At 42.0% G+C, this 21691-nt stretch overlaps 1 protein-coding gene across 2 annotated transcripts; it reads left to right on the top strand.

Moving 5' to 3' along the window:
• The first annotated feature begins 1216 nt into the window (after nt 1–1216).
• On the top strand, nt 1217–17313 carry LOC133390569 (matrix Gla protein-like). Of its 2 annotated transcripts, XM_061639411.1 has the most exons (6): nt 1217–1277; nt 2843–2918; nt 8816–8954; nt 10596–10631; nt 15873–15954; nt 16931–17313. In XM_061639411.1, the coding sequence occupies exons 3-6, from the start codon at nt 8894–8896 to the stop codon at nt 17070–17072; spliced, it is 321 nt and encodes a 106-aa protein (XP_061495395.1). In that variant the 5' UTR covers nt 1217–1277; nt 2843–2918; nt 8816–8893; the 3' UTR covers nt 17073–17313. The 2 variants fall into 2 exon arrangements, with proteins under 2 accessions (XP_061495395.1, XP_061495397.1); XM_061639413.1 differs by lacking the exons at nt 1217–1277; nt 2843–2918 and having other exon boundaries at nt 8697–8954.
• The last annotated feature ends 4378 nt before the right edge of the window (nt 17314–21691 follow it).

Raw genomic sequence — 21691 nt, 5'->3', positions numbered from 1 at the left:
TTTAATCTTAAATAATGCTTTGGCCTAAGGGAGGTTTCTGCAAATGATGAAAGAGGCTTATTTACTTGTATAAAGGAGCATGCAGTCTAAACCATTTCTTATCACTCTCCAAGTCTGGACAGGAAAATCAGCTGGATAACTCACATCTGGCTGCTAAGAATGAGTCATCTCTGGACATAAATTTGGGTGAAACGAGATGAGAGGGAAAATACAGTGGAGGAGTACTTCTGATTCATATCCCAATGAGTTCCTTGATGGTTTTGCCTAGCCTTTCTTGTTCTTACAAGGATCTGATTTATATGAAACCCCACCTTGTCAAAACATCAGCTAACTATTACATAGATAAAAATAATGTTGACAGCCCTTTTTCAGTTCCTTCCCTCCTTCCTTCCTTTCCCGACTGTAGGAGAAATAGCTTGATTATTCTGGGGGAGTATGATGAAGGAATCACTGAGTGGAAGCTAAGTACAGAGAATCTATTTACATAATTTCCCCCTTGATGGTGGGTTCATCTTATGTGAAAAGTCTGTTTCCACTGTGCACTCCTAAAAGTCTCACACTATTTGGCTGGAACATCTGTTGTGGTTCTCCCATGTAATGGTGGACTGAAGGCACGGCCAGTTAGCTGTCTTCTGTCATATGTAATATTTGTTTGCGTTGCATGCAGCACTTTTGTACTTGGCTGTTCCTTCCGCTTGTCCTATGTCACTATGCATGAAGCTATTTTGGGATAATAGGATGATCTTTTGGAATATGCAGACAGTTGTGTGTCTGTCATTTTTGAGGGGGTGGAGAGAGGAAAGAACTTTGCAACGACAATTTTACATGCTACAAGCATGTCTATATGTAAATAATTCTCAGTTTCCAATGGAATTTAGATCCACACATAATGTGCTAAGCTAAAGCAAAAATCCCTCCCATCAACTATCTGGTACAATTTTTAGATGATTATATAGATGTATTCTCAGTGGAGATGGTGCAAAACAGATGTGCTTTTCACAGTGCTGTGACTGCTTGGTAATGGTGAGAAATGATCAGCGCTTTCCCAGACAGGAGCTAAAAACTGGAGGTGTTTTTCTGTTTATCTGTAGGGATGTGTCTGATATTGGTGTTCTGTCAGTGAATGTCTATGATGGGCAGGGGAACTGGAGCGGCTCTTGTATGCCATCTGTTCTAATCCAACCCCCTGTTCAATGCAGGAAATCCAGAGCTACAGCACTCCCGATAGATGACTGTCCAACATCTGTTTAAAGATTGCCACTGAGGAAACCTTCTAGGTAACTGGTTCCATAGTTGAACTGTCCTTGTCCTCAAGATGCTTATCCTAATGTTTACCCAACCAGAGCTTGGAAAAGTTACTTTTTTAAACTACAGTTCCCATCAGCCCCAGCCAGCATGGCCACTGGACTGGGCTGATGGGAGATGTAGTTCAAAAAAGTAACTTTTCCAAGGTCTGAGTCTACCAATATGATTTGCTTGCTTGTTTGTAAATAAAAAGACATAACAATGATGCCATAGGGCTCTAGAGGTTTCTCATCCAAAGGAAACTAAGTATAGCCTTTTCAGCATTTGGGGATTGCAGAAGCTGGGGGCACTTGAAGGGTAAGTTGGGAGGCAATCAATGGCAGGGACTAGGAGCTCTGCTTTAGCACCTCTGATTTCCACAGTGCTGTTCAGACATTCACTTTGCATTGGTTCACATGGCTGACAGGAATCAGAATGTGGAACCAGTGAACTGGGCTATAGAATACATTTAGCTGACTTCCAGCAGTGAGCATCCCATTGGTTGGAACAGGTACCAGTTTTTGACCAGGACACTTCTAACATGTGTGCCCAGTTGCGCCCACTCAGGAGTGTGCAAAATTGCTGTCTGGAAATTTTATAGTGCTAAATCTATGAGTGGTTCAAGTGGTTAAATATTTGTTATATTAAACAAACACAGCACAGGGAGCTGTCATGTAATGTTGTTTAATACAAACTGTGATAGACAAAAAATAAGACCCAGCTGTGCTTTCAACCTGTTGAGCTAAGTGGTCTCTTCTCCAAGCATGGAGACCTTAACTCTTTCAGCATTGAGGCAGCATTTAAAAAAACAAATTAAAAAACACTGGCATTTCAATGGCAAGGGCAATTGCTGCATTTTTCATGCCTGTACTTACGTAATGGGCTGCTTCTTTTGACATTACACGCATAATGGATTTTTTCAAATATTCATTCACCTGCAACTAATTTAGAAGTTGGTTCCCTTCAGTGCCAAACACCCACTCAGTTCAAATACTTTGTTCTGTGTTCTCTTAATCCTCAACATCTCTTTCCAGGAGGGGGGGGGAGAGAAGAGCAGAAAAGTCCAAGTACTTTTCACTCCTACTTTTCTCTACCACTGAGGAATGCAAGCCAAATGTTAAGGGTTTCAAGAGCTTCTGTATTTATCCAGAAGGCTTTGCATGTATGCTCTTGTCTCAGAGTGTTTGTGGTACAGGGCATGGTGACTGCTGGAGGAGGGAATGTGGGTAGAGATGATGACTCTGGCCATTAAAGTGCTTCCATTCAAAACTTTTACTGCCTTTTGAGGCCCCTATTCAAGGTCCTTACTGGTTAATGGCTAGGCACAAACACTCTGGCCCCAAGATGTGGCTTTGACCCCATTAGCCACTGGCGTCCATTCATACTCCCCCCCTCTCTCCTAGTTCGGTTTCCTGAGGTTTCTGATTTCCTGAGTGAGGGAAGGAGATGTTTAGAAAAGAGGTGCCAGACTGGAGGAGGAGGAGGATGCATGGGGAATGGGAGGGCAACAGAAGGGAGGGGGCATTTATTATAAATAAAAAGGTCCCCTCTTTGACAGTGAAGACTGCAGGGACGCAACGAGAGGAGAACCTTCAGACAAGTCCTTTGTACAGAAGAAAGTGCATCGTATTATAGTGAGTATGCAGGGGCCCTGCTAATGTCTGTATAGGAGTGCATTGAAGATGCAAAAAATAATAATGGCACATATAATTACTTGCTCTTATGAACTAGTTTAACATGAAAAGATCCACAGAGCTATACTTTTTCAGCCCCCCAAATGCAGAATAGTTTGCTGAGTGTATCAGTCAGCAATCAATACTGGATCCTGGGTTGTGATTATAATGAAAAAGGAAGGTGCTGTGAAATGGTAAAGACTGAGAAAAAGAAGGATCTGAGGGTGTTGGTGCACATGTGCATATATTTATCTGTGTTGGGTTGTTCAGTTTTAAAATGGGCTGACCTGGGTTTTTGCCATTTGAAAAACTTAAGTTCAGCCTCAATATTAGATGATAAACTATTTTTAACTTGCTTATATTTAAAAAAAACACAGTGACATCAGCAATACTCCTTTTCTCCTTTGAAAGAGGTTACAAATCAGGCTGTGCAAAAATATTGATGGATGTTCCATTTCTCTAAATGATCTTCCTCTCTCAGGAACAACAACATAAGCTGCTAGTAGAACCAGGCGATTTTGGTGAAAATGGCTGACATTCAATTCCATTAGTTCTGGATCAAAATTAAAAACAGCAGTGTCTTTGGCAAAGAATTTTATGAACATATTGATTGTAAACATGTAAAATTCTTCCAGGTGTTGTCATGATGACAACCCAGAAAAAAGAATTTCTCTGAACTGCCAGTGACAGGGCATTAACATGCTGATGAAAACCTGGATGGATCAAAACCAGGCCTTTCACTGAAACTTTATTATGTTAACAAAATCTTTACCAACCTCTTATTTGCCATTGGAAAATGTTAGGCATTTTGTTGGTAAGATGCTTATAATATCAACATGGCGTTTGAGAAACCAATCTAAACTTCGGTAATTTGGCAATTTATGTGGTGACGGAGGTAACAAATCAAAAGAGAGACCAAGGAGGAAAAAGTTAGGCGGAGAAGGGGTGGGACTCCCTTCTCCCAGAAGGCTCTTGAAGAAAGGCTGAAGAACTATAGAACTATCTAAAAAGTGAATTGGGCTCTACTTTTTGTGTCAACATATCCTAATCAGTCTCTTTACAACTCATTTTCCCCCTCCCCACCTGAAGCCTCTTTCTCCAGCCCAGTTTCTCAGGCATCTTTTCTTGGCAGCACTAAGGCCTGTAGACGCCAGCATGACTGTGATATGCCATCAGCTCATAAAACCCACATTCTGTAAACCTGAACTGTGTGGAACATAAACAACTCTTTACTAAGCAAGTGAATGTCCTTAAAGGAGACCAAACATATGAGAGGAATTGGGGAGCAATTGAAGGGAAGTTGGTATATGAGATTGGAAAGGATTCATGTCAGGAGTTACATGGAGAGCCCATTTCTGGCTCAAGCTCCCTGGTGAATACAAATCTCAGAGGGAAGCATTGTTTAAAACAAAGGTGAGGCTGATGACCAAGAGGGAAAGGTCTGACACTGAGAAAAAGAAGTCCTTTGTTCATTTCAAGATACTGCTTACAAACAGTCTTCTTTCTGCTTTCTCTGTTTCTCTCCACATGCTCACAGAACTTGGAAGAGGGAGATGGGTCTGGAGTGAGCTATTTCCTGGCCCTGCAAATTCCAACATGATTTGGACATTCCCTTCTTCAAAAGTATTTTTGCCAAAAGGGAGTAGTGTGAGTTCCTGCCTAGTCTTGGTGAATGTCACATTAAGAACATAACACAAGCTCAGCTGGATCAGCCTAGTGGCCCATCTAGTCCAGCATTCTGTTCTCATAGTCACGGTGGCCAACCAGATGTGTGTGGGAAGCCCACAAGCAGGACCTGCATGCAACAGCACTCTCCCCACTTGTGATTCTCTGCAAATGGTATTCTGAGGCATACTGTCTCCCAACAGGGAAGTAAGAACATATAGCCATCATGGCTAACAGCCATTCCCCTTTACCTCAACAGTGTACATGTTGTCATCTGCTCCCAAGGCCAATACTTCTAAGGACCCCTGCCCTGTCCCTATGCATCAAGGGCATAAAAATTAAGAAAACTGCAGTGATAACTGAAACACTGAACTCACAACTTAGAAAGAACTGAGGTGCTCTATGCCCTATTTGGCTGTGTGACTCCATAAGCTCAGACAGACCAGGTTTGGATTGATTTGGCTCACAACTGCTCAGTGTAGCCAGTTAGTTTCATTCTGAATGTGGTTTTACAAGTGGTTTGAGTGAGACCACAGATTCCATTCCTTCAAAGTATTTTGGTAATTGTTAGGCTTACAGTTGAGTGTGCACACACTCCTTTGTCCCGAACTTCTAGAAATTTGGGATCTTAATCCCAATACAGTTTACTTGTCAGCATCCCTGAGAGCTTTTCATTCTGTGCTACTTTCCCTCTCTAGTTCATCCCTAGGGAGGAAAATGATAATTGTCTTCCATGCCCATCATTTCTGCTACTTGTTGAGTCCTGAGTAAATAAATGTAGACTGTAATCTTATACATCGGAGATGGGGAACCTCTGGCCCCACAGATGTTGTTGGATTCCAGCTCCCATCGGTCCCAGCCGGCATAGCCAATGGTCAGGGATGGTGGATGTTGAAGTCAAGCAGCATCTGGAGAACCATAGGTTCACTGCTCTTGCTATACATACTTCGGTGGGATTTATTTCTGAGTCAGCATGCATAGGATTGCACTATTAATGCAATGCAACAAAGCAACTGAGAAGTGAGAACTGATTTATAAATCCATTATTGATGTGATGCCAGTATTCACTTTTTTTATGCGCAGACTGTTCTGACTATTTAAGACTGTGGCACATCACCAGCTATGAAGATGTGGGCTAGGCAAGGAGTTTAGGAACTATGATTTCGACATATGGTTGTGTGATTTGGTGCTGAAAGACAAATTTAACAATTGAACTTACATAGTCTGCCTGCGTAGCCATGTGCACATATATTCTACAAATCTAATGGCTGAAAATAATAATTTTCTTATTTTCTTGGTTGTGGGTAAAGAAAATGTGTGGTCTGTCTGCTGAAGGGTGAGAACCAGAAATGAATATATGTATAGCTTGCAGAATGCAGGACGTTTTGCACATCTTTCCTGCCTTTTTGTCTGTCTTCAACACATATATATTTTTTAATATCTCATGATCTCCCAAGTCCCTGGCAAAAACAATAAATTCTGTATGCTCCCAAATTTTGTAGTGGGAATAAATGTGAAGGAAATGGTACTGAATTGCATAATTTATTGAGTTTTCAGTTTGCATACCTGACCTTTTTTTGTTCAGAAGTCTAGAACCACTGTGGATAATCAAACTAACATGTAGCAAGCAATACAAGCTGATTCTTTTTAATCTGCAGATTCCATAGCTGTAGCATGTTAAAGCTGTCACAGCAAAAACAAAGAATATGCAGGGCTGGCACCTGAAAGATGAACAAATTTATAGTGGCATTGACTCTTATGGGTCAGAACTCTGTCGTCAGATTCATGAAGAGGCTACCCTAGGTGAAATGCATATATGTACAATAAAAAGAAGACAGTATGTATCTGTTTGACAAAGTAAGACCCAAAAGCCAAATAATGCAGGTGGAGGTAGTGAGTTTGTCACATGACTATGCAGAGCACAAATGAATATATAAGATATAGTCAAATTAAGTCAGAGTGGGTAAGGGCATCCCTGGTGATGAACTGTCAAGGTGGGATGGGTAAACAGGGTCAATTACTTTTTGCAGTGAGGTAGCTACTGCCAGTCCCCATTGAGTCCAAGGCCCAGGATTGTATCTAACTAAGCTTTACTCAGAGTAGACCCATTTAAATGAATAGTCCTAAGTTAGTTAAGTTCATTAATTTCAATGAGTTTACTCTGAGTATAACTAACATTGGATGCATCTGTAGTCCTTAGAGCAGGGCTGGGGAACCTTTGGCCCTCCAGATGTGGTTGGACTCTGATTCCCATCAGACCCAGTCACCATTACCAGTGGTCAAAGATGATGCGTGCTGTATCCAGCAATGTCCAGAAGGCAGCAAGTTCATCAGCCCTGCCTTAGGGTCAAATGTCACATGGTCAGCCATCTTTGTTTATTTACGTGCTTGCCTCGCTGATATCTAAAATGGGATTTGGAATTTGCTTTTTATGAGAAAAGCTGCACACAGGGTATGTGTGCAGGAATGGAACTCTCCACCTTACTGCCCACATTCCATCACTTCAAACACTCTCCCCGTCCCAGACTTGGTTCATTTCCAGTAGTGGGAGGAAAGTGTCTACAGCAGCCTTTCCCAACCTTTGGATCCCGAGATGTTGCTGGGCTACAGTTCCCATAATTCCTGACCATTGGCCATGCTGGCTGGGGCTGATGGGAGTTGCAGTCCAGCAACATCTGGGGACTCAAAGGATGGGAAAGGCTGGTCTACAGCAATCGAGTATGGGGGAAGGTTCATCTCCCCTCGTTCACAAACAATTATTTTTTATCACAAAAAGTAGACCGCTTACCATTTTATATGGCATAAGAATAAATGTGACTGCCTTTGTCATATCTAGTTTGGCCCTTACTGATTATTTCAACCTGTGTCTTGGCTGTGCTATTTTAGTTCAGACTAGAGACAGGAATAAATTAGATTCAGTTTGCATTTAAAGCCATATCAATCAAATTTGCACTTTCCTAAACAGTGTGAGAACCGAAACATAGCCATCCTTCAAAATTTACCTTTATCAGAATTGTGCAAAACAGTTCTCCAACTAAGTGTTTACAAAAATGCATATATTAGGAGAAAGTGTGCATAAAAATGAATCTATTTTTAAAAATAACATACAAAAATGCATAATATGTGGAGAAATTGCTTGCAAAAATGTGTACATGAGTCAAAAACTGCCTACAAAAATGTGTTTATTAGGATAAATTCACACTAAAATGGTGGAGAATTTTCATGAGGATTTTTTTAAATTACAAATTGAAATGTGGAGAACTGAATTTAAAATTGGAAAAATGAGAAACTAGAACTGAAATTAGCAGATCTTTCCATCCCTAGTTCAGAAATCAGACTGAAATTGTGGGGCTTGCATCACTGAATACCCCTCCATACAAAAAATAGAATAAAAAAACAAAAAAAGTGGACATATAAAACCCATTTGTAATGGTGAAGAACAGGCTAGAACCTTTTTGACTGGTGTTTAATTTTCTATGTGGGAAGGGTTTTTTTTGTGCGTAGGACCATTCAACCCTACTGGTACAGGCAACACACAAGTTTACCACCTCTCTGAGAACCAGGCTACAGACAGCAGTAGTGCAAAGTGCGATATGCAGGAAACTTTATTGGTACCCTTAGGAAAGAAGTAGGATTCAAACACTTGGTAGTACAATACAAAACAATAGGCTTGGCTCAGACAGATGAGGTTTAGGAAAAAGAAGCCAACACTGAAATGAATTTTTAAATGGACATTTCCCAGGGAAAGTGGTGAGCTCATTGAATGGATCTGAAGTGATGATGAACTACAATACCAGATCAGTATATAGACTGAGTGTGGCAAAGGCAAGAAAATCAGAGGATAAATTAGAAAATTGTGTTTCATTTTCTAATTTACCCTCTGATTTTCAGGTCTTTGCCACGCTCAGCCTACACAGATCTGGTACCCCCATAGCCCAACATTTCTGAACATGCAAAGTTAACAGCTTGCTTTTGAACTGTGGAGTCCTCCCTCTGCAGAGTGGGAGGGGAAGGGAGCTGCCCACTCCCACCGGGGGCTGAACATAAAGCCACTAAGAGAGGTGTTTTATAACAGTCTGCTCCTGCAGCGCAAGTGCCAGACAGTTCTTACCTTTGTCAGACCCTCTTTATCTGACTCCTTTGCCTCCCAGCTGTTGTTTTCTTAATAAACATTCCACTGCTAAACTTTGCAGCTTGCCTAGAGGCTTTAGCCATCCCCAGTGGAAATAGAGAACCAGACAGACGCAGGGTGAGGGAGAAAGAGAGAAACAATGCGGACCCTTATCATCCTGGCACTTCTGGCAGTCCTGATGATGGCAGCTTTCTGTTATGGTAGGTGATGCCTTTTATTGCTAGTAATTTTGGGGAAAAGCCTATCACAGAGCTTTGATGTCACGACCACACACTTTTGTTGAATTTTCACCTTCCCTCTTTGCCACTTATTCCTCTGTCATGACTTTCATTCTTGTCACCCTTTCACTAATATTCCAGTCTAGTTCCCTCTGGTTCCTCTTCAGTGCTTGACTGGAGTTCTCTCCTGGCCGCATCTCTTTATAGTTCATGTCTAACATAAACCATTCCTTCACAACCCCTTTTTATCTTAATGAAAAACCAGGGGATGGAAGAATGTGGGTCAATCATTTCGCTGGGGAGGACAACTCATAAATGCACAGCCAACTTGGAAAGATTTATTTTTCAGATATATTAAAAATGCATGGGCTAGTTTCTTGATGAGAGCTAGGTAAAGAAGAACACTTTTCCTGTCCAGAAATCTTTTGAAATCTTGGAGATGGCCAAATAGGAGTTGTGGCTTTCCCCAAGTAATGATGAGGAAATATTAGGCAGATGGCTTATCTTGACTAAGGCTGGGAAACAATTTTTCCAGTGCCCAGTTAGCTAGCATATTCATTCACCTGCAGAGTTTAAAACAGAACTTGCTGTCTTGAATGGTCAGGATTTATCTTCCTAAATTCCAAATTTATTCTTGCTCTGTAGATATCTCTAGTGCAGGTAGATCATGATTTCTCCCTCCTCTCTTCCTGTGCTTCAGTTATATAATCTGGACTGATCTGAGATAGAATTCTATAATGTAAGCAGGCTATCAATCATGATTTGGTTGTGTTGTTTCCATCCAATTGCTAAGTTGGTTAAATTACCTTTTTGGTATCTTTCGTACCTACAATTCTGTGATTTATTAATTAAAATTGGATGAGATTTACTACCTAACCCTAAAATACCAATTCATGTCCATTGCTTTGCACCTTTATAGTATTTTTGTTCTGAGAACCATGTTATATTTAATCAACATTGTCTTAACAAATATAAGCATTGTCCCACTCTGAACTAAGTCAGTGCAACATGTTATAAATGCAAGAGGAAAAGTTAAGTGCATACATCCAGGAATCACAAAAAAGGGCCAGCCAAAATTATATGCTTTTAGGTCCCAATGATTTCAATAGGAAACTTAAGGCATATGCTTCCACTTCTGCTACTGAAATGAGAGAGATTTAAAAGATCTTAACTTTCTGAATCTGGGCTCATGCTTTTAGCAGCATAATTATGGAGAAAATTCAAATGTTCATAGCATTCTTTCTTTCCCCCCCATTTGATTGATGCACCGGCTTCATATGATGTTATGATAGCCACCAACATAAATGGCTTTTCAAAGGAATAGATGCATTCTTGAAGGGGCCGTGTCTACTGGTGGCCATTATAGTGGCTTAGAAAAGAACTTCCATGTCTAGTAGCAGTATACTTCTGATACTGTGGACAAATCAGAAGGAATTGCTGTATCTATCATGCCCTGCTTGAGAACTGGGCAGGGGCATCTGGTAAGCCATGGTAGGAGGTAGGGTTATGAACAAGATAGACTTTGATCTGGTCCAGAAATATGCTTATATTTTTACATTCATGTTCCTTTTTGTTTGTTAATGATGAACTTACAAGTTTCTTTTCTTTTTTTCCCTCTTGCAGAATCCCATGAGAGTATTGAATCACATGAATTTATAAGTAAGTAACAATATGATATGCTATGTGATTTACTGTAATGCTTAAAGCTCACATTTTGGATTTTGCAGGGGATCCTAAATTGCCATGCCACTTTAAAAGGTCCAGAGCCATTGTGAAAGCATCCCCCGCCCTGCCCATCCCAGGGAATAAAAATAAGAAATGCTTCAATGTGACTTGCCTGCCTTCAGTCTGTCCAGTCAAGTTTTATTCTGGTTCCCTCAGTCCTTTCCCCTCTATTTTGGTATAGCTTCTTCCTTCTGTATCTTAACATCCAGGTTTGTGATTAATTAAACCAGAACTGTCACTAGAAGCTAAAATGATGAAACTGAGGCTATCATACTTTGGAAGACATGATTCACTAGAAAAGACAATAATGCTGGGAAAAACAGAAGGGAGTAGAAAAAGAGGAAGGCCAAACAAGAGATGGATTGATTCCATAAAGGAAGCCGCAGACCAGAACGTACAAGATCTCAACAGGGTGGTTCATGACAGATGCTACTGGAGGTCACTGATTCATAGGGTTGCCATAAGTCGTAATCGACTTGAAGGCACATAACAACAACAACAGGAGAGTCAGACAGTTACAGTCAACCATCATCAGACATTTTACACTACTACACTAGAAAAGGGACTGGTGCTTTTGCTTGGAAAACAGTGCAGTAAGAGAATGAGCTAATAATGGAAAATGTTAACTGCCAGAAAAAGGGTGGTAAAAAGTAAAAGAAGAATAATTTTTTCCCATCAGCAGAAATCAAAGCCAACTCTGGTATAACATTCACAGTAAAAAGATTCTGCAAGAAGATCTCATGGCTTATTCGCTTCCTTTCTCTGAGAGAATGATTAATTGAAAGCTAGTGCATAGATACAGAAAAGCCCTCCTGAGATTGTACCATTTCCAGATCCAGGTCAGGGTAATGGCATGTTTGAATGCTCCACCAGGAAAGAAACACTCTGCACATTGAAAGCTAGCATGTGAGGGACGAAGGAAGATCACACTTTGTCTCTCTAAAAGTTTTCCATGGGCAGAGGGTTTTTGAGACATAGGAATATTAAACCATGGTATTTCCTCACCCACCTTCTGCCGTGCTTTTTTGAATGTATAGATCAGTTCTAAGATTGGCCAGGATGAGAATGGTAAGTGGGACCTGCAATGAGATATTGCAGTGTATCCTTCCTCCTACTAGGAATGTTCCTGTCCATGGTTGCAACCAGCCCTCCAAGCAGGGCATTCCACTCTTCCTTTCCCTACTCTCCTAGTTTCTCTCTTGCCAAGGGGGCAAATGCAACATGCTCCATGTAGATTGCAGAGTGTCAGCTGGAAAAGAAACTAGACATTCCATTACGATTGAGCATGCTGAGTTTGCCCCCTTGGGAATGTTTGTAAAAAAGGGGGTTGTGTGTGTAATCCTTTATACTTTTGTAAACTTTTGAGCATGTGAATATATCTATTCACTGTTTCCTAGTGATCCCAGTTTGGTTCTAATCATGTGGCACTCACCACCCCCATTTGCTGTTAGAGGAAATGTGATGACTGCAGCATGTGTAGATGGCACTTGCCCTTGCTCCCATTCTGGAGTGCCAACAGTGTTCTGGAGAAAGGCAAGGCAAGGCAGAGGGTCTCTTACCAGGGGAACATCCACATTCTCAGTGCAGAAAAGCCAGCTCTGCAGATTTCACAGCTCATGAATTCCCCATTCCAGTCTCTGTCCATTTTGCAGTCCAGTAAGGGCCCACCATGGTCTGAAGGGACCTGCATATCTGGCCTGCAGGCATCAGAAGCACTGCAGCAGCATTCCATCCTGACCCCTTAATTGCAAGCCTATACAAACATGCCTATGAGACTAAGCCCCATTGAACACAGTGGGGCTTGCTTCCACCTTGAGTAAATATACAGGATTGTGCTGTTAAATTAGTCTGAATTAGAACTAAAGGCAAAGGGAAGGCTTGTTAATTAAAAAGTTTAGGGACTTTTAAGTCAAATTAAAGCAAGTAGGGAGGTTATAAAGAAAAATGGGAAAGGTAGATACTGAGCCACTTGACAAATATTCAAAACACAGATGCCCAGTTGCAATGTTGCTTTGCAAGCAACATTGTACAAGGACACCAAAAAAGAGCTGTGGGGTGAAAACAAATTGGGATAAGACAGTTGTCTCCAATACTTTTAGAACTAGGATCCCCTGTAAGCTCTATCTACAATATGAAGCCCAGGCCACTTCTAACAGTTGTCCCTATATGCCCATCTTTCTCCTTCTTCTGGGGCAGGCTTTCCCAACCTGGTGTCCTCTGGATATTTTGGATGAAAAATCCCATCATCCCTGACTATTGCCCATACTGGCTGGGGATGATGGGAGTTGTAGTCCAAAACATCTGGAGTGATTTTACAGCTTGTAAGAAAATTTTTAGGGCAAGTGCTTTTCTTTCTGTGGTCAAGGAGAGTACTCTGGATGCTGGGTTTTTTTTGTGAGTGTCCTAAATACCAGAAATATTTGATTAAGTTGAGGAACTCGCAGAGGAAACACTCCCCCGCAAATATTTCACGTACTGGTGTCAATGAGTTATTGAAATAGCAAAACCTAATAGGCAATAGCAAATGAAATAGCAAAACAAAACATATCTTGGTCCAATGAAAACTGATAGGAGTATATTCATTCATTCATTCATTGGCGATCACTCGTGGCTGAGTAAGATTGTCTTCCAAGATAAGGTCTTTAACGGTGGGTCCGTAAGTGACTGTGGAGGCCAATTCTGGATCCACACCGCCTCCCACAGTGAGGACATAGGTTTCCAGATGGAAGATGGTCACGATGAGGATTTGCTTGACGTGCCTTCTGCTTAGCTCGTTTGTCCCTTTCACCCTGTACTTGTGCTTCTTCAAAGTCCATAGCACCTTTGATAATGGCCAGCCTCCAATTGGGACACTCATGGGCCAAGGCTTCCCAGTTCTTGATGCTTATGTTACATTTTTTTAGATTAGCTTTGAGAACATCTTTAAACCTCTTTTGCTGTCCACTGATATTCCATATTCCATCCTTAAGTTGGGAGTAAAGTAGCTGCTTTGGAAGACGGTGATCCACACACTAAAATGTAAATGTACTGCTTTCAAGTCGATTCTGACTTACAATGACCCTGTGAATAGGGTTTTCATGAGGCTGAGAGGCAGTGACTGGCCCAAGGTCACCCAGTGAGCTTCATGGCTATGTGGGGATTTGAGCCCTGGTCTCCCAGGTCGTAGTTCAACACCTTAACCACTACACCACACTGGCTCTCTAGTGTTGGCAAATATATAAATGCCAAAAAAGGAAAGGGCGATGCATGAAGAAGAATATTTATACCATGGAAACTATTAGAGAAAATTATTTTAATTAGATCTACTATTAGAATGTAGGATGATGTCTCTATGGAATTGATGGACTCACTATTATGTACCACTAATACAAGCTAGCCCAAAGAAAGCACCCTGGGGACCAACATCCATTAGCTATGGACCAGATGTGGCATTCCTTGACCATTCTTAAATTCTTGTTTATAAACGTAGCAGTAGCTTTTTTCTTCAGTATTGATATCATTTCTTTTCTAATTTGTCCATGAGGATCTAGATCGGGGTCCTCCCAAGCTGCTGCGTCCCCTGTTTCTTCCCATTGTGGTTCTGTTTTCTTGTGATTATAAAAAATTGCTAGAGCTTCCATTACAACAGAATTGCAACACTTTCTGTTGTGAACTGACAAAGTGCTTTTATCTCAGCTGGTTTGGAGAAATGGTGATGACATGGTGGGTGAAAGTGTGTAGTCGCTTATCTGTATTATCTGCCTTCTACCATTAATTTCACCACTGTCCCTGTCTCCTACTATCCTTTGTGGTGCAGTTCTTGGAGAAACTCCTCATCAGTGTCCCCTCTATAATAGCCTCCTTCACACCTTGACTGCATGAAGGAGGCACTATGCAGTGACTGAGGAGCAGGGCCTACCAATTGCGCCACCTCTGGACGCCCACACATTGGCACCGATGTCTGCAGGGAGGAAACCTATGTGAGACCGGCTGAAGATATCTGCACTGTGTGGACATCCAGGGAGCAGGGACACTGTTGTGTCTGATGGTGGGGGGGGCAGCAGTGTGGTCATTGTGTGGAAGTCCCTCCATACAATTAATACATGAAAGGGCTAGGGCTGGCCATAGCTCAGTGGGAGAGCATCTGCTTTGCATGAAGAAGGTCCCAGGTTCAATCCCCAGCATTTCCAGGTAGGGCCGGGAATGTCCTCTGTATGAAACCTTGGGGAGGTACTGCCAGTGAATGTAGACAATGCTGAGCTATATGGAACCAATGGTCAGCTTCCTATGTTCCTATGAAAATGCTTTTTTAGACTCTTTGCTGATGAGAGGGGAAAGCCTTGTCAATTTTTCTTTTCTTAAATCATCATCATCAACAAAATTTGATTATGCAGGATAGTGATGGTTCACACACATATATTTGAAAAAAAGATATTATAGGAATCAGTTGTGCTAAGTCAGACCACCGGCCCATCTAGCTCAGTTACACGCCAGGCAGTAGCTTTCCAGGGTTTCTGAGAAGATTCTGTCCCAGCTCTACCTGGAAATGCCAGGAGCTGAACCCAGGAGCTTTTGCATACAAAGCAAGTGCTCTGCCACTGAGCTGTGGCTCTTCTTCTCTGCCTCAGAGAAGAAGTAGCAGCAGCAGCAGCAGTAGGGAAAAGAGTGAGCTGGGAAAGTTTCCTCCGCTGCTGTTTCATTCACTGCCGGGGAGACCAAGCGGAGGGAGGCAGCCAGGATGAGAATGTTTAAAATGAAAATATTATCATGCACCATCATGACTGTGCGCACACAGGCCTCAGGGGTGGTGAGACCTTGCTTAGGACAGCAGCCACGGTGACAACAGGAGATGGGCCTTGTGCCACTAGGGATGAAGAGGCTTGCCTTCCTCTTTGCATGGGGATGAGAGAATGCACAATTACCACTGAAGAGGCTTGGTTGTAGCAAAAAATAATTTAAAAAATCCCAAACTCTCTTTTTCTTTTGGCCATCTGGAAGCATCCATAGAAAACAGGGGAAGGGAGGGAGAATGAGTCACTATTAACAGCAGAAAGGCATGAATGTAGAGGAGGCTGGTTGTGTTGGCCATCGTGAATGTGAAGAGGTCACTAGAGGAGAGCCATATATACATATATATATACATCTGTCAGCCTTCAGTTCAAACTCATAATAATTACAAATAACTATCCTTACCAGGTCCCTTCATTAACAGAAAGCATGCCAACATCTTCATGAGAACTGCACCTGAGTACAAGTGGAATCGAATTGTGCAGGAAAGGTACGTTCTCTCAGGGTTCAGAGTTATACATGGTGAGTGGGGAGGGGGTGTCTCAGGCAAGAGAGAAGCCACTGCCTTGAGGAAGGGCAGCTTTATTGGTGTCAACTTTCACTTGGACCAACCATGGACAAGAAGTGACATGAAGAGCATTACCTATTGCCTGAGAACACTTCTCTAAGGTCTTAACCTAATTAAAACAGAAAAGAAAAACTGGAGGACAAAAAAAAACCCCTTAAAAAGTAAATACCAGAATGAATGTGGAGAACTGAGGACATGCCTAGGCTAGCAAAAATATCCAGGATGGTTGACACCCAAAGCCCATGCATTCCACAGTCAGACGTGAGAACCTGTTATGAGCCAATGTACTTTGGAATGCAGATTGGCATAGTCAATGGCACTGGTGAGATTAATGAACTCTTTTAGATCCTCTAAAGCAGCCTTTCCCAACCAGTGTGCCTCCAGATGTTGTTGGACCACAATTGTCATCTTTTCTGACCATTGCCAATGCTGGCTGAGGCTGATGGGAGTTGTGGTCCAACAACATCTGGGGGCACACTGGTTGGGAAAGGCTGCTCTAAAGAATAGACCCAGGATCCTATGATAAGAGCAATGTTCTCTAGCAGATCCTCTGAAGAATTCGCCAAACCCTGGTACACCTATTCACTGTCTTGCATGCCCACTTCTCTCCACTTCATATTGCTTCTAAGCCTTAGAAACCTGTCCAAATGTTTATTTCTGAGGGTCAGACTCTACAAGCAGTGATTTTGCCACCTCAACAGCCACCAAATCTTTTAAAAAAAGAACAAACCCTTTGAAGACTTTGCAAAGACTTTCTGAACATGCTTGTGAACAGAATTAGGAATCATTTAAAGCACTGCAGAAATGCAAGTGGAAAAGGGGAGTAAGACACAAATCACAACAATATTCTGTCTTTTTCCCCTCTATCCCCATCTTCTTCTTCTGCCCCTGTGAGCAGGATCAGAGAGCGCAACAAGACCCCCCAGGAACAGCAGCGGGAAATCTGCGAAGATTACAAACCCTGTGAGCGCTACTCTCGGTACTATGGCTCTCCTGCTGCTGCATACAGGCGATTCTTTGGGCAGAGAAGGAACAAGTAAAAACAGCAGGAATCGCCATTCCCAGTGCCTGGAGCCTGGGTTCCTTGTATCTACAAAGAGTGACATCTCTGAAATATACTGTTGCTTGTTGACTGTATGTTATTCCACCTGCTGCTTCACTCTTCTATAGCCAATGATTCCTAGATTCTGTGTTAATTAGCACAATGCTGAAGTAGTGGTGGTTGGGCAGAGAAGGATGTGGGGTGCTCATTACAAAATAAACGGCTGGTTTGATACTGTTTGTTCAAAACTCAGTCTTTTTTTGGTCACTCCTATGCCAAGGATGAATGTCGATAATTGCACCCACTTGCTTAGTTAAAAGATCTAACAAAGTACCACAAACTCGGGGGGCTGCAGCCAAAGTGTTATTTTCCATGGTAGTAGCCTGGCCCATTGGGTTGATATGGCAAAGTGTTAAAGTGAATCAAGTGATGGGCAAGTGGCTACAGAGATCTTTGAATTAGACTTTGGGCATATTCACACTTTCGCCAGAGTGTGTTTGCTGAACAAGAAGTAGTGGAACAGTGACACTGCACAACAATTGCTACAGTACGTATACTGTAAAGGGCAAATTGTGTGTGTATATAGCTGTATTGATATAACACACAATCCTTCCACTTAGGGAAAAATGGGTTGTATGATGGTGGTGGGTGGACATGGACACAGAAACTCCCTGCCCCCCTCCACATTTGCATATCCACTGTATGCCCTGTAGACTAGAGAACCTGAGAGCCTCTCTTACTTTCATCTCAGCCAGTAATAAGATTATTCATCATTTTCTGGTTTCTGTGAGTCATTATAAGCAGATCAACTCTAAGACAAAAGTTGCGAAGCATTCAAGCTCTCAAAAACATGTAATATTTAGTTTGGCTTGTAATAATAATTTTTATCCCATCTTTCCTCCAAGAAGCTCAAGGCGTGGTCTTCTGCCTTTATATTCACAATGACCTTTTGGGGCAGAATAGGCTGAGAAACACTGACTTTACCAACGTCACCTAGTAAGCTTTGTGGTTGAAAAGGGATTTGAATTTGGGTCTCACTACCCTGTATCCAGTGCTCTAACCCAGGAATAGCCAAAGTTGTGCCCTCCAGATGTTGTGGGACCACAATGCCCAGCATCCCTGTCAGTTGACTGAGTATGATGGGAGCTATAATCCAACATCTGGAGGGCACCACATTGGCTACCTCTGCTCTAATCACTACACCACACAGGCTCCCAATGGACGAATGTTTTTTTGTGCCTAATCTGTCTAAAGACCATTCATTGTCCCAAGCAGCCATTCTTTCCTCTCAAATGGATGCCCCAGTCACCAATATGTGGTAAAGCCCCATTACATACGAACATGAGAAGAGCTTGCTGGATCAGGCCAGTGAGCCATCTCGTTCAGCATCCTGTTCTCACAGTGGCTAACCAGATGCCTTAAAGGGAAGCCCACAAGCAGGACCCAAGTGCAAATACAACTCTCCCCTCCTGTGGTTCCCAGCAACTGGAATTCAGAAGTGCTCTACCACATCTTGCACATAGGCTGCCTTGGTTCTCTGAAGGTGATGTCGGGCTTTACTAAACACCCTTAAATATCAGACAGGCACCATCTCTATTATCTTTTCGGTGCCTATTGAAGACCTTCGTCTTTCAACAAGCCTTTTAAGTTGAGACCTTATCCCAGTCTGTGTCTGTGTTGGAATTGCTTTTTAATATGTTTTTAAACGTTTTTATTTTTAAACTATGTTTTTAACCTTTTGTAAAAAGATGTTTTGAAAGCTTTTTAAAAAAAAATGCTTTTAAACATGTTTTGCTTTAATGTATTTTAAAGTCTGTTTTTATGACGTTTTAAAGTGTTTTTAGTGCTTTTGTTTGCCACCCTGGGCTCCTGCTGGGAGGAAGGGTGGGATAAGGTCCGAGGCTATGGTCTCAAGGCACATAAGGGCAACTGCCTGCTGAAGTTAAGCAGGGTCAGGTCTGGTCAGCGCTTGCATGGGAGACTGCCTGGGAACCATATGTAAGCCACCTTTCTATCATGAAAAGAAAGGTGGGATATAAATGAAATACATAAATAAAAATCTAATAATAAATAAATACATAAATAATATGAAGATCAGTTTTACTGTTAAGCAATGGACCAGCAACCACTTCCATTGAATGCCTATCCCTGGAGTGTCTGTCAAGAAGTCCAATCAAGCATGAGCTGCATGATCTTTTCCAGGCTGGGCCCAGCAAAACTGCAGGAGGGGCAGAAAGTTCAATGACAGGACTAGGGATGGGGAGCAATTTGATTTGGTTCACACATGCACTTTCTGAAACAATAAAACAGCAGCCACTCTTCCAAATTCACATTTTTCCAAATTTTGCAATGCAGTTCTTCAGCAAAGAAATATATACAAAACGGCATATACTAGGGTAAAGTGTGCATAAAAATATAGATATTGGTGGAATTAATATGCAAAAATGCATTTGGAAAAATTGCTTTGCAACACTGTATATACTGGGCAAAACTGAATTCCAAGATTTGTACTATAGGATAAATTTGCAAACTGATGTGGAAATGTGGAGAACTGAATTTTAAGGCTGGAAAAATGAGATTCTGAGAGAAACTGAAATTGACTGATTTACCAATCCCTAGGAGGGGCCAGTAGACAGGCAAGGAGGCTAGTAAGGAATCTTGGGAGCCAGAAAATCAAGCAGTAAAATTAAACTGTCAAGTTCTTTGATAAATTGAGCTAGCAAGGAAAAGGAAGGGAGTGTTGTGGAATAAATGGTTTTACAAAGATTGGGGGCAGGGTGTCCTCCAGATGTAATTGGAATATAACTTCTTTCAAACCCAGCCAGCATGACTAATGGTCAGGGTTGATGGGAGCTGTAGTCAGAGACACCACATTGACTGTCCCTGGGTTAAGAGATATTAGCGGTTCAAGATGCTGCAGACTGTGGGTTGGAATAGCATAACTACATTTCCCTGTTGGAGACTTGACTTGGAGTAGAACTACAGTAGGGCCCTGCTTTACGGTGCTTCGCTTTACGGCGCTTTGCTAATGGGGCGGTCTCAAGTAGATGCAATTAGACTAAAGCCCCACTCACACGGCGCTTGTTCCGCTTTTACGGCGGTTTTCGGGCATAGCGCCCCATTCTATTCAATGAATTCTGCTTTTCAGCGGTGTTTGCTTTTCGCTTTTCAGTGGGGGTCCGGAACGTAACCCGCCGTATGAGTGGGGTCCTACTGTATATAATCTATAGCTTCTTCTTCTAGTTACCTGATTCTCTCTTCAAGGATTCAGGCCTTTGATACTTGTCAATGCCTCATCTTTTGTTTAGTGTCAGCTAAAACAGGAACAGACAGGCCCAGTGGAAAACAGGACATTTCCCAATCAGCCAATGCAGGTTGTTCGATTCGCCTGACAAGGCCAATTCTTCACTGCTGTAAAGCCCCCTAGAATGTATGACTGTGATCCTGTATGTGAGTTTTGCTGGCCTGTCTCTCCTCAGCCCCAGGTACTAGGGCCAAGGTTCACCAGCCAGCCCAGGTAGGACTAATATCAGAGTCCTGGGCTACTCTTAAGTGCCTTATCCAACTCTGAACTAAGGCTGATGTTTTTAGCTAGTGAAATCTTCTGTTGTATTGTCCTTGGGGCGAACAGTACATGCATCCAAGGAGCAGAGAGATGAATAAATTTGGGAGGGAGAGAGAAGAGGGTGGTGTGCGATAAAACAAGCTGCCCAAAATGAGAAAAAGAGAAATGGCTGATGCAAGAGGGAGAAAGATATGGACTCTGCATCCCCAAGATAAAAAAACAGAATGGTGGCATTGTACAAGGGACAGGGATAAACATGACAGAAGGTAGGGGGAAGAGAAAGAGTTGGGAGATAGAGATAGCATGCCTTGGTAGGGTGGCCAGGTGTCCAATTTTTGCCCAGAGACTCCAGATTTTTGGGATCCCCTCTGGGTCTCTGGGTAAATCAGCTTAATCTCCAGACTCTCAGCATTCATTAAAAAAAAAGTTTCTAGGTGGTCTGGTTCACAAGATATACACCAAAACATCACCCACCCACCCAACTTCTGTGAAATTATCTCTTAGGGGCTGCTCTAACCCCGCCCTTTCAGGTTTGTAGCCAACAGTGAAGTCAGGGTTGTGATTGGGATGGGATTTCTGGGCTTCCAGGCAGTACCTAGACTCCATTGTAAAAGTAGAAAACTGTTGTTTTTTCCTGTTTATCTGAAAATCACATAAATTGAGTAAGTATATAGCTTTCAGCAGTAACAACAGTCTTTTTTTCTCTTGTGTGCAGGAGTCAAACAAGTTTAAAATTTCCTGGGCTCTTGAAGAGGGCAGTGTTTTGAAAACCTTCCCAATATGAAGCTTTAATCCAATACTCGCTTTTCTGAGAGTAAAACTGCAATGCTAATCCCACATACCTGGAGTAAACCCCATTGAATTCAGCAGGACTTGCTTTTGAGTAGACATGGTTAGGATTCTGTTGTAAATTAATGGGACTTTTGAGTGAGCATAGCAAAGAATTGTGTTTGCATTCTAAATCTTTCTTCCCTCTCCAATCCTATTTTTAAAAGCAATTAGGCAGGGCTTACATAGGTATCACTGCTTTTATTATGTAGGAAACTAATACT

The sequence above is a fragment of the Rhineura floridana genome, chromosome 8 (genome assembly GCF_030035675.1).
Source record: "Rhineura floridana isolate rRhiFlo1 chromosome 8, rRhiFlo1.hap2, whole genome shotgun sequence".
In the NCBI taxonomy this organism is placed as follows: domain Eukaryota; kingdom Metazoa; phylum Chordata; class Lepidosauria; order Squamata; family Rhineuridae; genus Rhineura; species Rhineura floridana.
This window is presented reverse-complemented; position numbering and strand designations above follow the sequence as displayed.